Here is a 14,809-nt window from a genome sequence, read left to right as displayed (position 1 = left end):
CTGGATATTTTTGTTGTTTTTCTGTCTCTCACTGTTAAAAATAAACCTATCATTAAAAATATAGACTGATCACTTCTTTGTCAGTGGGCAAATGTACAAAATCAGCAGGAGATCAAACACTTTATATATTCATAATGCACAAACAGGTCAGGACTGCACACACCCAGTATATAGCTTGATTCTTCAGATGCAGAGCAGGCAGTGGAGATCACCCAGACTGACAGTATAAAGAAAAACAAAATGGGTCCAATCTGCAGCACCTTGTATATTTATTAAGAGAGTAAAATATACCGTACTCACGAAGGAGACATCAAAATAACAAAAAATGTTAACATTTCGGATCCATTAAGATCCTCCGTCAGGAATAGCAAGCATGAAAATCAGATTCTAATCCCATTCATTATATAGCAACTTCTCTCATCAGCTGGAAATTAGCATCACCTGGATAGTCTTCACTCAAAGAAAAAAATAGAGACTAATATTACAGCTAATATTCAGGAGACATACAATACAACAGTGTCACTGGATATCCATATACACATCTAAAAAAAGAAACAAAATATTAAACAAATATTTACAAAAAAAGGTGTAAATCATAATCCTTATTCAAACCTCTAGGATAAATAGTATCAAGTTGTGAAATCCAATTTACTTCCCTCTGTTGTAACTTTTAACTCCCTATTTCCCCCTCTCTTCAGTCGTGGTATGTGATCAATTACCATAAATCCTAATTCAGCTACAGTGTGACCACACTGTCTAAAATGCTTAGCAACTGGTAATTCAGACTGCGGGGAAGGAATAGAGGATTTATGTTGAGATATCCTGTCCTTAATTTTTTGGGTGGTCTCCCCAAATAATATAACCCACATGGACATTTAAGGATATAAACCACATATGTACTCTGACGTGTGTAAAATCCTTTAATGTCAATAGTTGTATATTCAATTTCTTTATGAAATCTTCTTTCCACGTTGTAAGCAAAATGAAAATCATGATCAGAATACAGCGGTTGGTTGAGAAATCGTAAGGCATGCTTGCTACATAGAGCTTTATGGGTTAGCATTACAGTATGTGTTACTGTCGCTTGTTATAGCATTCATATTCAGGGCATGGCAGTTACATGGTCAGTTAACCCAAAAGTAATAAAGGGTAAAATCCCAAAATATTTGGGATTTGATATAGCGCTTGCTAATACTACCCAGGAATGGACAATTGCTTGTCGATATTCTAGGTTTAAAAATGGTAGACAAATAAGTGAAATACCCAAAGATAATTGGGCATGTGCGTGATAAAAAGATAAATGTGGATATATAAATAAATAAATATAACAATATATAAATAAATAAACAAATGAGGAATAAATCACAATAAGAGCCGGTTCACACTGGGGCGACCTGTCAGGCGACCTGGTCGCCTGACAGGTCGCCGTAGGTCGCCTGCCATAGAGAAGCTGTGGACCCGTTCTAATAGGAGCCACACAAGTCGCTCCGACTTAGAAAAAGGGTCCGGAGCTTCTTTGGGGCGACCCGGAGCGACCTGCATTGACTTCAATGTTATGAATTCCGTGCCGGCCGCTCCGAGGTCGCGGTGCGAGCAGCGCACCGCGACTTGTGAGGTCGCCCTGGCAAGTCGGATCGCTCTAATGTGAACCGGCTCTAAAGCCATATAAGTGCCTTAATAGTGTCAAGAATTAGTCCAAGTATACAGTTCATAAGTGACTTCGGTAATTATGCAGATAAAACTTGAGTGCCAATAGGGAAAGTGCAGGTGCTTAGTGCTGGGTCCTCCAATAGTCCAAATGCTGGTACTTGTGGTGTCAACCGTGTGAAATAATGGGGGGTATACACTCACCAGAAGTTGTGGGTCTTAGATACCGTATGGTATTAAGACCTAATGAGCCTTAGGGCCACCTAGGCCGGGGAGGTAACTGCTGGGCTTTGTAGTCCCATACGATCCGGAATCCCTCTCCTGGATGGCCTGGATCCTCAGGGTCTGATCAGGGCAAAGAATAAAAAAGCTCCCAATGGTGCAGTACTGTTAAAATAATCTTTAATAAAGTATTGCTGGGTTCACAGTACATAGGTTCATAAAAAATTGGGGGATACGTCAGCCAAACGGGTGCCTGCGAGTGGAGAGCGGTGACTACCGGCTTGCATTCCACCCAGGCTCCCTTTTGGGGTATATACTCACTTTTAACCCAAAAGTAATACTTTAGTGGTAGGCAGAATATGGAAAGCTGACTTATCCACTCACTTCTTATATCTCTTGGGAATTTCACCCTGCCTATCTCAAGATGTTCCAACTCCTCCTGTTGTATGCTCCATAATAATCAAACCTAAATGGCATTGCAACCTCCCCTGCAACTCCGGTGATGACCAACTGCTCACTAACTGAAAAGCACGTGACCTGGCTTATGGCCTACCACAGACTCAAAATGTTCTAATTGCCAAAATAAACACATAAACCTAAAGAAATATAAACCTCCGGAGCTTAACCATTTTTGAAAACCTACTGTAAGTTGTTTTATTTAACGAATTACCATGATACATGTGACATACAATAAAATAAATTAAAGATCCAACAAGGAGACTAGCTTGTAGGGGTACATTGAATCACAGGGGTTTTGACAGCCATGTTGCAGTTGACTAATCCCATATTAAAGAACACAGCAAAGATGATCAGAGGGTCTACCAGTAATGTGACTGCCTATTCTGGTGTGGAATTAGTAGACTGAGCTACTTATGCTCTCATATCCTGGTGTCCAAAATCAGAAGGGAAATATAAAGTGGCAGACAAGGTAACACTTTATAGGCACTAAACAGGGTGCAGAGTTAAAACAACAGACCCTTATCAACATTAGATTTTAATGGGATGGACACAGCCTAAGCTTAGCTGTATCCACACATATAGGCTCTTAGTACAGGCCATTTTTTTTCTTTTAACCAACACATAAAATGTAGATTTTTGCCTAAACCTCAACTGAATTTCTAGTTTAAACATGCAAAATTAATTCCAGGTGCATCAGAATAAAAGGTGTGCAGTCTTACAGTTTGCTTTTTTATTTTTTTAGCAAGCAGCCACAGCTGGCAGCATGCTGCAGAGAAGGATTCTGCTCTCTGTAAATAAGCAGTGGTCTGACTTGTCCCCTACTTGAGCTCTCCAATCAGCAGAAAGTATGAGCTTTGCTGATTGCAGAACTATAGGCCTGACTCAACGGGGAGCATTTTGGACCTCTTCAGAGGGACCACTGCTTCCCCACAGAGAGTAAGGGTCCTTCTGCAGCACTGGCAAGAGACAGGCTTTTCTACTCAAGATGTAGCTGCTTAAGAAAGAAAATAAATAGTAAGACTTTGCACGCCTTTTCTGTTTATGTCCCTGAAATGTACGATTTAAGCTGGAAATGTATTTCTCCTTAACAGCATAATTTTTAAACTGACAAACCTTTATGCATTATGTATGACACTACCTATGTCTTCTGTTTTACAGATAAACAGTAAATTGTCAAAGGCCCAGAACCCGAATGTGCTAATCTCTCTGCGTATGGATTTTATCCGCATCGTGTGCTCGCATGAACACTACGTCCCCTTAAACTTGCCCTGCAGCCGCCTGTCACCCCCCAATTCTCCCTCGCCCTCCATCTCTTCCACAACATCTCAGGTAACAATGGTGCTAACTTAAACACTAGTCAGAATGATTTTTTTCTTGTTGGAGGAGGGGCAGGGGGTCCTGAGCTCTAGGGAGGTCTACTTTTATCAACAGCTAGGGAACCTGCTGAGAACTTTGCTAAAAGGCAAGCAGCTACTGTTAGTTGCCTAAATATGTGCTGTATTTTTTTCATATAGGGAATCCCCTAGTGGGCATGCCATGCAGTATTTCTGTGCTGTGCACCATCTAGTGGTTTCTTCATTCTAAGATCAGAAGAACTCAAAGATCCCTATGCCAGTGCCTTGGCTTTCTTTTAAAGAGGGAGTAAACCCTCCTCTGACACTTGTACCTATAGGTAAGCCTATATTAAGGCTTACCTATAGGTACTGTAAATATCTCCTAAACATGTACCGTTTAGGAGATATTTACCTTACATACAGCCAGTGACGTCACTGGCGCATGCGCTCTGAAGGAACGGCCGCTGGTGCCGTTTCTTCAGAGTCCCGTGCCGTGACTGTCGGCTCCTGCGCGCGTGCGCGGGAGTGACGTCACCGCGCCCCCGGCCAATCAGATGGCCGGATGCCGTGATCCCGGAAGACGGGCGACTTGACACGTCGCCCGTCATAGAGGTAAGCGGGCGGGACGGCGGGGCTCATTCTAAGGTAAGTATTGCATAATGAGCTAGTATGCGATGCATACTAGCTCATTATGTGTTTCTCTTACAGGTTGCAAAAAAAAAATGTTGTATGGGTTTACAACCTCTTTAAACCCTCTGCCTGTTGGGGCTATACTAGAACTTGGGGAGATTTCTCCACTGGGGTCCTAAACAACAGGAAGACAGAGACTTAAAAACAGGTCACAGTGATCACAAATTATTTTCTGATACTGGGGTGCTTATAGGCCCTCCACACACCAAGTTAAACCTTTGCAGTGCCATAACACCACATATTTTGAAATTCTTTTTATTAAATTTAAGAAAGGGTAGAGTGTACAAAACAAAGCCTATTTGAGCATACATAGGCTTAAGAGAACAAACACAAAAAGCAAGCACAAAAAAACTTAAATATTTGGCAGCCAAAGCCTAAGACAACCTTACTAGATACTGCTGGCAGGTGCTAAGCAGACATCAGGAGAAGACTATCCCACAGTATACTGACTTAATCAATATCAAATAATGAAAAGCAGGTCAGTGTGAGTCATTGGGGCAGTTATGTTGGGACAACTGTGTCCCTGGACTCCGTCCAAATGTTCCATACCTTAGAGAATTTGTCAGAGTATCCTCTAGATTTATATGTAAATTTGTAAAATAGTAGAATTTTATTAACCACAGACTTCCAAAGGTTCAAGGTAAGGGCATGTGGAGATTTCTGTTTCAGGAGTATGGACTTACGAGAATAAAATAATAACAGGACTATCAAAATCCTCATAGTCCTGAAGGTAACCAGTATGGATGGGCTCAGGTGTCTTTAGATCGTAATCCCAAACCCACCTGAGAAATCCCACCAGTAACCGCTCACTGCACACCGCCAATCATAGGCAGTGAGGCATTTCCCATACTTTCTGTTAAAATACAAATGCCAAACTAGTATGGAAATACCTCAATGACCCTTTTTTGGAAAGTAGACAACCCAAGGTGAATTTATATTTTTGGAAATGAAGAACCATGCCGGTACTGAGGGGGATAACATGTAACTTTGTAACTTGAGAATGGTAAATACATTAATGGTACAGATCATACACAGAGGAAGGAGTCAGTGAAGGGGTTAATGTACTGGTCACATATAGGGCAGGATAGAGATGAAGAGGTTAATGTTTAGTAAGTGCGGGATAAGGTAAATGAAGGGTTAATTTGCTAGTCACTAGGGACAGTATTAGATATAGTATGTGGAAAGGGTTAAAAAATAAGCAGCAGAATGAATGGATAAGTAGCTGCAGCCTCTGATCCGTTCATTCTGTGCCCATTCATGAACAGTCAGTCCCTCTCCTTCCCCTGTTGTAAGGGAAAGGGGAGGGATCAGCATTGTAAATATTACTGTGTGATCGCTGTGATGACCAATCAGTGATCGCATGGTATCCAGCCGCTCAGATTGGCTGGGTACATTGTCTCTGTATACTCATTTAATGGCGGCTGGGTACACATCGATCACTCAGGAGATCAGTGGCCTGGCAGCTATTTCATCCAGTGCCATTCATAAACAACACTGGGTAAATAAACATCCACCTATCTGCCATTGAAAAACATAATGTGGTACATAAGGGGTTAAAAAGCCCTTTAAAGAACTTTACATGCCCGAGATGAGCATTTGGGGAGAATTTATGTCACCAGAACAGGACGGGACTAGAGGGGAGATCTTCCAATGGGGAAACGTGTTCAGGTGACAGCTAACAGTATTTCCCTCACTTTGGAGTGATTCCCTTTCAAAAAGAAAGGTGGGATTCGTGAAAACAAACAAAAAAAAATGATACTTACCTAGGTGGATGCAGCTTCGGAACGATGCTCCATGCTGAGAACTGAGCGATCAAACACTCGCAGAGAGGCTGAGCCAGCTGCCGGTACAGGCATCTGGGGTGGATCCCGACAATATGGTCAGGATCTTTTTCAGAGCCTGGACCAGCTCTGCGACGTTAGCCCGCTGTCAGCTGAAAACAGGTCACAGGAGTGCAGAAACAATTGCACACCTGGGATCCACAGAAGTACAGCCAAAAAAACTTTAGCTATACTTCTTTCACTACCTGTGGTGTCTCCAGAACAAGAAATGAAGGGAAATCTTCCCAATGGGACACAACAAAAATTTGAATGGGAGGTTTATTCTATTCTCACTCTGATTTGAAGCTTACAAAAAATAGTTTTACATAAACGTCATGTTCTAAGGTCTGTGGAAAGCTGTATTAAGAATTCTCTGTAATGGTTCCTCTCTTCTTTTGTCCTTCAGAGCTCCATGCTTTCCAGTCCAGCCCAGGACAAGACCATCACTAATATGTTTGAGCTGTCAGTGCCGTTCAGACAGCAGCACTTCTTGTCAGGCCTGATCCTGACTGAGCTCTCCCTGATACTGGAGCCTGATGTGGAAGGGTGAGTTCCAGTGCCCACTTACTGTCCTGTATCTGCGCTCATCCTAGGATGGTAGCATCAGCCCTTGGGTATCAGTTGTTGATGCCCACCTTTCCTTATCTAATTTCTTACCTACCTGCTGCCCCACCTGAATGGTAGGGCTGCCAATCATTACCGGGATACAGCTAGATTAAGGGAAACCTCACATAGGAGTAATATGAGAGCTGCCATTGTTAATATCTTCTAGTTGACTAGCTGCCATGATGACCCTTTGGCTTCAGTGATCTAAGTCTCTGACCTAAAACAAGTATGCAGATAACTTCAGATTTTCCCAGTTTGTAGTTTTATTCCATTTAATCCATATCAATGGCTCAGAAAGTATGGCAGTCAGAGATAACCAGGAAACTAGAAGATTCAAGAGCCAATTGACATGACTGCCCCATATTGGTTGTGAGAAATTTATGGCGGTTGCCATTATTACCTTAAAGACAGAAGGTTTTTTATCTTAATGCATTTGGGTAAAAAGCCTTCTGTGTGTAGCAGCCCTCATAATACTTACCTGAGTCGGATCTTCCTCCAGGCACGAGTGCCTCGGCCGTCCGGGACTCTCCTGATTGGCTGAGGCACAGTAGCGGCGCCGCCATTGGCTCCCGCTGCTGTCAAAGTCAGTAGAAAGAGGGGTGGGGGGCCGAACCGTGGTTCTGTGTCTGAATGGACAAAGGGAGCTGTGACTTGGCTCGGGTGCCCCATAGCAAGCTGCTTGCTGTATGGGCACTCAATAGGATAGAGGAGCCAGAAGCCCTGAAGAGGGACCCAAGAAGAGGATGATCCAGACTGCTTTGTGCAAAACCAACTGCACAGAGGAGGTAAGTATAACATGTTTTGTTATTTTTAATGAAAAAAAATCGAGAGTTTACAATCACTTTATTTGGAAATGTCTGTCTGGCTGTCATGCTTGACCCTCTTTCTTTAATGCTTTGAGCCACTTACCCAAAACAGGTATGCAGATCAGTACTTCTGATTTTTCCATGCCTCTTATGGTGAGCATATATGACACTTTGGGTCTCTGCTCAGGCTTCTGAAGCTATGTTCGGTGGATCCCACTGTAGGTGCAGACTGGGTCAAGAGTCTGTCCTAACTCTGAACAACTTTGAGCAGAAAAAATATGCCAAATGCAAGCCCATCTGCCCCGCAAGTGACAGCAGCCTTAGTCCAGCTCCGTCTAAGCAACACGCTCCAACGCGTTTCGTTCAGCCCACGGGGCTTAGTCCTGGAGGTTGAAGCAAACAGTGTTGGGGGTGTGGCACAGCTGGACTGTGGCTGCTATCCCTTGTGGTATGGACGGGCTTGCACGGGATTTGGGATATTTTCTTTTGTGGTGAGCATACTTGTTTCAGGTCAGTATTGCAAATATAGGGGGACATAACAGCTCAGCAACTAGCATTTTCATGTCTGCAACTGTAGCCCCCATATTTCTGACATGGCAGATCTTTGCATATAAGATTTAAAATGGTAGTTGAGGTCAGATTTACTTCAACCCAGGCAACAATGGTAAGGTAATAATAAGTAATGGCAGTCATATGCAGTGTTCTACACTGTCATAAATAGACCAGGTTCTCACGTTTTAGACCACACACGGCCGATAGTGGTGGTTTTTTATTACTGCCTCTCTCTATGGCCACACGTCAAGTGTGGTCATTGAGACAGAAAGCATCAGTAACTCTTCCCAGTAGGGCCCTAGACCACATCACAAACCTGACAGGTCCCAGGCCTCTTTATGCTATCGAATCTAAAAGAAAAATGTTTTGGCTGTAGTTCCATTTTTACTGCTCATACTGTAAAGAACCCCTTCTTATAGTATGGAAAAGGAAAACCCACCAAAAGGGTGGGACTATTATAGGCAGTACGGACAAGTGACCACAAGGTGTAATAATAAAAATATACATTTTATTAAAGACATGATAAAAACATCTTAGAAAACAGTATAAGTAGAGCGTAAACACATGTAAACCATAGCAATAAGTGGTCTGAAAAGACCTGAAGAGGCGTTTCGAGAATTCATGTTTTTCACTCTTCTTCAGGGATGCTCACACACTGTATACATACATATATATTCTATAATACAAAAGATAAAAGTGAATTCACAATAATATGTATATTTGAAAAGTAGATACAGCATGCACATCTGCACAAATACTGACCAGGTCAATAGAAGCTGGCGTCACATAGATTTAAGCCCAAAAGAAGTATAAAAACATGAAGTGGTTTGCCGCCTGTGTTCACCCCAGGAGTGGAGTAGGACTAGCGAAACACCTCCCACAGCACACCCAAAAAAGCGATGCCACTGGGGGTAGCAATCTTTCGACTGCTATCTAATGTTGATTGGCTCATTAATAATAATAATAATAATATTATTACAGGTTCTTAAATAGCGCCGTCAATTTATGGAGCGCTTTTGCATATTTATTGTACATTCACATCAGTCTCTGCCCTCAAGGAGCTTACAATCTAAGGTCCCTAACTTACATTCATGCATATACAGTATCTCACAAAGCCAGCGGTTTAGACATTAATGAATGTGTGAGTTATTTTGAGGGGACAGCAAATTTACACTGTTATACAAGCTGTACACTCACTACTTTACATTGTAACAAAGTGTAATTTCTTCGGTGTTATCACATGAAAAGATATAATAAAATATTTACAAAAATGTGAGGGGTGTACTCACTTTTGTGAGATACTGTACATACTAGGGCCAATTTAGACAGGAGCCAATTAACCTACCAGCATGTCTTTGGAGTGTGGGAGGAAACCCACGCAGGCACTGGGAAAACTCCAGGCAGGTAGTGCCATGGTTGGGATTGAAACCAACGGCCCTAGTACTGCCAGGTGGAAATGCTAATCACTCAGCCACTGTGCTGCCCAATATCTCTCAGTTATTAGATCTGTGTTTCCTCCTAATACATGTATTTGTAGTTGTTCTGTAGAGCATGGAGTACACTGCTGGCTCGATATAAATGAACTGTGTAGACCTATTTCTCTTCCTCTCCACACAGGGTGTTTTTCCTTCAGAAGAAAGCTATCAGCACTCTGCACAATCTCCTCTGTAGCCACGACATGGATCCGCGCTACTCTGAGCCCGCGGTCAGGCAGAGCATTTCCCGTCTTTATCTCCCTCTGATTGGCATCGTCATGGAAACTCTCCCTCATCTGTACGACTTCACGGGTGAATATCCATTTAACACACTTTACTGATAAGCTGAGAGGCTGCGATCCAGAGACATGTGTCACCTCCTGGGGCTGCCAAGCCTTTGACAGATGGATTCCTGGAACCAAGACTCTCTGCTCCTTCCAGCTCCCCTCACAGGCCCGATTTCACAGACAAATTGGAACGGTTATGTTTAAAGGGGACATGTGATTTTTGCTGCTGAGGGTGAATTGGCGTCAATTTATGGGATATAGTGGATGTAGCCTTTGGGTTTTCCATTTTTGTGCAACTAGTCTTTGGATTTGTGGTTGTTCTTTATAAAGAATGGTTTAAAGGGTTAGTTCACCTTTTCAAAAAAAAAAAAAAAAGAAAGAAAAGATGAGCGAACACCGTGCACCCTGCAGACCGGGACCATCCCACAAGAGCTGCAGATTTGGAGTTGCTTTGACCCATTTGTCTAGACATTACAAGATTGGCCCTTGTCAAAGAAATGTAATCCTTACACTTTGACTTTTTTTCTGCTTTCAATACATCAACCTCGGGGGACAACATGTTCACTTTCTGCCCAATGTTTCCCACCAATTTTTAGGTGCCATTGTGTTGAGATAATCAATGTTATTCACTTTGCCTGTCAGTGGTCATAATGTTATGGTTGATCGGTGTGTATATACAGTATATTTATAGATATTAATTACCTGATTACACAAAAAAAGAACTTTAAAAGAAAAAAAAAAACTTGTTCAGTGTATTCTAAGCCAAAGTAATTTTTGCAATGCATTTTTTTTATAATGAATGGGGACCTTTCAGATGCCCCTGGCTGGCAGATGGATTCACTTGTTATATAATTGTAATATGAGAGTGTTGTATGGTTGCTGTAAGTACAATGACTAATAGTCCTGTCCTTTATTAGCAGAGCCACATGCCCAGAGGGTGCGTCATGCCTCTGCTATGGCAGACGAAGTGGACTCAGACAGCGGCACCATCAGTCAGACCGTTGCCATGGCAATTGCTGGGTCTCCATTACCGACCCCACAGAAGACGACAAATTTCCCTCTCCCGTCAGCTGTAAGTGAAGAGCTTCGCCCTAACCATTACCTTTCTGCATATTCCTTTTATTGCCAATTTTTCATCTTCATGTGTTTGTTTATAGTTATTTAAAATGTATGTTACAGATGTGGGAAGATCCGTTTTTCTCAACTAGGGTTCCTCCAGAGGATGCTAGGAGGTTCCTTGTGCAATAAGCATTTTCTGCCTTTTAGATTAATACCCGCTGACGCCAGTAATCTTTTTAGCTATCTGTAGGGAAACATTCTTTTCACTTGCCACCAATGTAAGTAGCAATCTTCCCACTTGCCCCCATTAAAAGGGGCATTCTTTTCACTGACCACCAATGTAAGGAGCCTTCTTCCCACTGGCCACCAATGTAAGGAGCATTCTTCTCTCTGACCACCAATGTAAGGAGCATTCTTTTCACTGACCACCAATGTAAGGAGCATTCTTCCCACTGGCCACCAATGTAAGTAGCATTCTTCCCACTGACCACCAATGTAAGGAGCATTCTTCCCACTGGCCACCAATGTAAGTAGCATTCTTCCCACTGGCCACCAATGTAAGGAGCATTCTTCCCACTAGCCACCAATGTAAGGAGCATTCTTCCCACTGATCACCAATGTAAGGAGCATTCTTCCCACTGATCACCAATGTAAGGAGCATTCTTCTCACTGATCACCAATGTAAGTAGCATTCTTCCCACTGACCACCATTGTAAGGAGCATTCTTCCCACTGGCCACCAATGTAAGGAGCATTCTTCCCACTGGCCACCAATGTAAGGAGCATTCTTCCCACTGACCTTTAATGTAAGGAGAATTCTTCCCACTGACCACCAATGTAAGGAGCATTTTTCCCACTGGCCACCAATGTAAGTAGCATTCTTCCCGCTGGCCACCATTGTAAGTAGCATTCTTCCCGCTGGCCACCAATGTAAGGAGCATTCTTCCCACTGGCCCCCATTAAAGGGGCATTCTTCTCAATGACCACCAATGTTAGGAGCATTCTTCCCACTGGCCACCAATGTAAGGAGAATTCTTCCCACTGACCACCAATGTAAGGAGCATTCTTCCCACTGGCCACCAATGTAAGGAGAATTCTTCCCACTGACCACCAATGTAAGGAACATTCTTCTCACTGACCACCAATGTAAGGAGCATTCTTCCCACTGGCCACCAATGTAAGGAGCATTCTTTCCACTGACCACCAATGTAAGGAGCATTCTTCCCACTGGCCACCAATGTAAGGAGCATTCTTTCCACTGACCACCAATGTAAGGAACATTCTTCTCACTGACCACCAATGTAAGGAGCATTCTTCCCACTGGCCACCAATGTAAGGAGCATTCTTCCCACTGATCACCAATGTAAGGAGCATTCTTCCCACTGGCCCCTATTGTAACAAGCATTTTTCCCACTGACCACCAATGTATGAAGCATGTGAAATAGTCATAAGACCCATGCCACGTTTAACCTCACTTGCAGCGCTTACTGAGAAGAAAGGCCTCATCACCTCTATAAAGCCAACTAATGATAAACTATTAGGATATCTCTGTTAGTTCAGGCAGGAGAGGGTGGGAGAAAGACCTGGGTGCTATACCAAACGATGATTGTCAAACAACTTTAGATAGGGTTCCCTCAGTATCCCTATCATCTGCACAGCACCTGTCTCAATTGTTTATTATACACAGGACATATTGGACTCCGGTAAAGTTATTTACGTTAGGCAGGTGGGGCACCCCGGAGTGCCCACACTGCCATCCATCTCTGGCTGACTTCATATGCTGTGAATGTGCCCCAAACTGGTCAGATACTGGCGAGAGTTGATGAACACATTGGTGCTTTTCATACTCACATTGACCTGGATTCTAAGATCTGCTTATTGGGTTACCTTGATGAGGAGCTATTTCCACCATAGATATTAATACCAATTAACAGATTACTGTTTATAGTGCGTAAGATCATTGCTATGAAATGGTTGTCTCCCAGTCCGCCCTCATTTAGGAATGGCATCTCCAGGTAAATGACACCCTTCTGAAGGAACAATGGATTTACTGCAATTGGGGCACACCCAACACATTTTATCAACTGTGGGAGACATGGTTGACAGTGCCAGGCCTGGCTCAATATTCACTGGTCTCTTTCAGACTATTTCAATGTGGGTAATATTGCAATGGAGCTGAAAGTATCCCTTGTTTATGATAACAAGGACTGGCTGGTCTCTAAACGGTTAGTCCGGTTGCTATCTTTATGCACATTGCTTCCAGATACAAAAAGGCAAAAAGGTGGACAGTCATACCTGTGTGCTTATGGGGAATGCTCTGGCTTCTATATTTAGTAGTGCTAATGCTTTCCCATGTCTTACAATTACATATTGACAGTTGAGATATTACCTGGCATATGATACTATGAATCCCTATGCATATCTTCTCTATATATTTGCCTGTATGGCTAAAACATAGCTAGTGTAAGTCTACATGTATGTATAACGTGATAGTATGTGATTATCTGGTTGGTGTTCTACACACCTTTTTTTCTTGTTTGTTGTTTTCATTTTTCCTCAAGGTTTGTTTTGTTGTGTAAATGCAACTTTAATAAAAAATTATTGAAAAAAAAAAAGGAGCATCTTAGCATTCTTCCCACTGACCCCCAGTGTAAGGGACATTCTTCCCACTGACCCCCAGTGTAAGGGACATTCTTCCCACTGACCCCCAGTGTTAGAGACATTCTTCCCACTGACCCCCAGTGTAAGAGACATTCTTCCCACTGACCCCCAGTGTAAGAGACATTCTTCCCACTGACCCCCAGTGTAAGGGACATTCTTCCCACTGACCCCCAGTGTAAGGGACATTCTTCCCACTGACCCCCAGTGTAAGGGACATTCTTCCCACTGACCCCCAGTGTAAGAGACATTCTTCCCACTGACCCCCAGTGTAAGGGACATTCTTCCCACTGACCCCCAGTGTAAGGGACATTCTTCCCACTGACCCCCAGTGTAAGAGACATTCTTTCCACTGACCCCCAGTGTAAGGGACATTCTTCCCACTGACCCCCAGTGTAAGAGACATTCTTCCCACTGACCCCCAGTGTAAGGGACATTCTTCCCACTGACCCCCAGTGTAAGAGACATTCTTCCCACTGACCCCCAGAGTAAGGGACATTCTTCCCACTGACCCCCAGTGTAAGGGACATTCTTCCCACTGACCCCCAGTGTAAGAGACATTCTTCCCACTGACCCCCAGTGTAAGAGACATTCTTCTCACTGACCCCCAGTGTAAGGGACATTCTTCCCACTGACCCCCAGTGTAAGAGACATTCTTCCCACTGACCCCCAGTGTAAGAGACATTCTTCCCACTGACCCCCAGTGTAAGAGACATTCTTCTCACTGACCCCCAGTGTAAGGGACATTCTTCCCACTGACCCCCAGTGTAAGAGACATTCTTCCCACTGACCCCCAGTGTAAGAGACATTCTTCCCACTGACCCCCAGTGTAAGAGACATTTTTCCCACTGACCCCCAGTGTAAGGGACATTCTTCCCACTGACCCCCAGTGTAAGGGACATTCTTCCCACTGACCCCCAGTGTAAGAGACATTCTTCCCACTGACCCCCAGTGTAAGAGACATTCTTCCCACTGACCCCCAGTGTAAGAGACATTCTTCCCACTGACCCCCAGTGTAAGAGACATTCTTCCCACTGACCCCCAGTGTAAGAGACATTCTTCTCACTGACCTCCAGTGTAAGGGACATTCTTCTCACTGACCTCCAGTGTAAGGGACATTCTTCCCACGGACCCCCAGTGTAAGGGACATTCTTCCCACTGACCTCCAGTGTAAGGGACATTCTTCCCACTGACC

At 43.4% G+C, this 14,809-nt stretch overlaps 1 protein-coding gene across 7 annotated transcripts in view; it reads left to right on the top strand.

Moving 5' to 3' along the window:
- Positions 1 to 14,809, top strand: part of DOCK6 (dedicator of cytokinesis 6) — a 274,954-nt gene that overhangs the window by 227,203 nt on the left and 32,942 nt on the right. For 5 of the 7 annotated variants that reach the window (XM_082257264.1, XM_082257263.1, XM_082257261.1 and 2 more), the window contains 4 exons: positions 3,487 to 3,657; positions 6,579 to 6,718; positions 9,754 to 9,923; positions 10,816 to 10,970. In XM_082257264.1, the coding sequence (XP_082113390.1) occupies positions 3,487 to 3,657; positions 6,579 to 6,718; positions 9,754 to 9,923; positions 10,816 to 10,970 (636 nt within the window). The remainder of the gene's footprint in view (positions 1 to 3,486; positions 3,658 to 6,578; positions 6,719 to 9,753; positions 9,924 to 10,815; positions 10,971 to 14,809) is intronic. The other 2 variants (XM_082257262.1, XM_082257260.1) reach the window with 1 other exon arrangement.

The sequence above is a fragment of the Pelophylax lessonae genome (genome assembly GCF_965119305.1).
Source record: "Pelophylax lessonae genome assembly, chromosome: 4".
Taxonomy (NCBI): Eukaryota; Metazoa; Chordata; class Amphibia; order Anura; family Ranidae; genus Pelophylax; species Pelophylax lessonae.
Note: the sequence above shows the minus strand (reverse complement) of the source record. Positions and strands in the feature narration are given on the sequence as shown.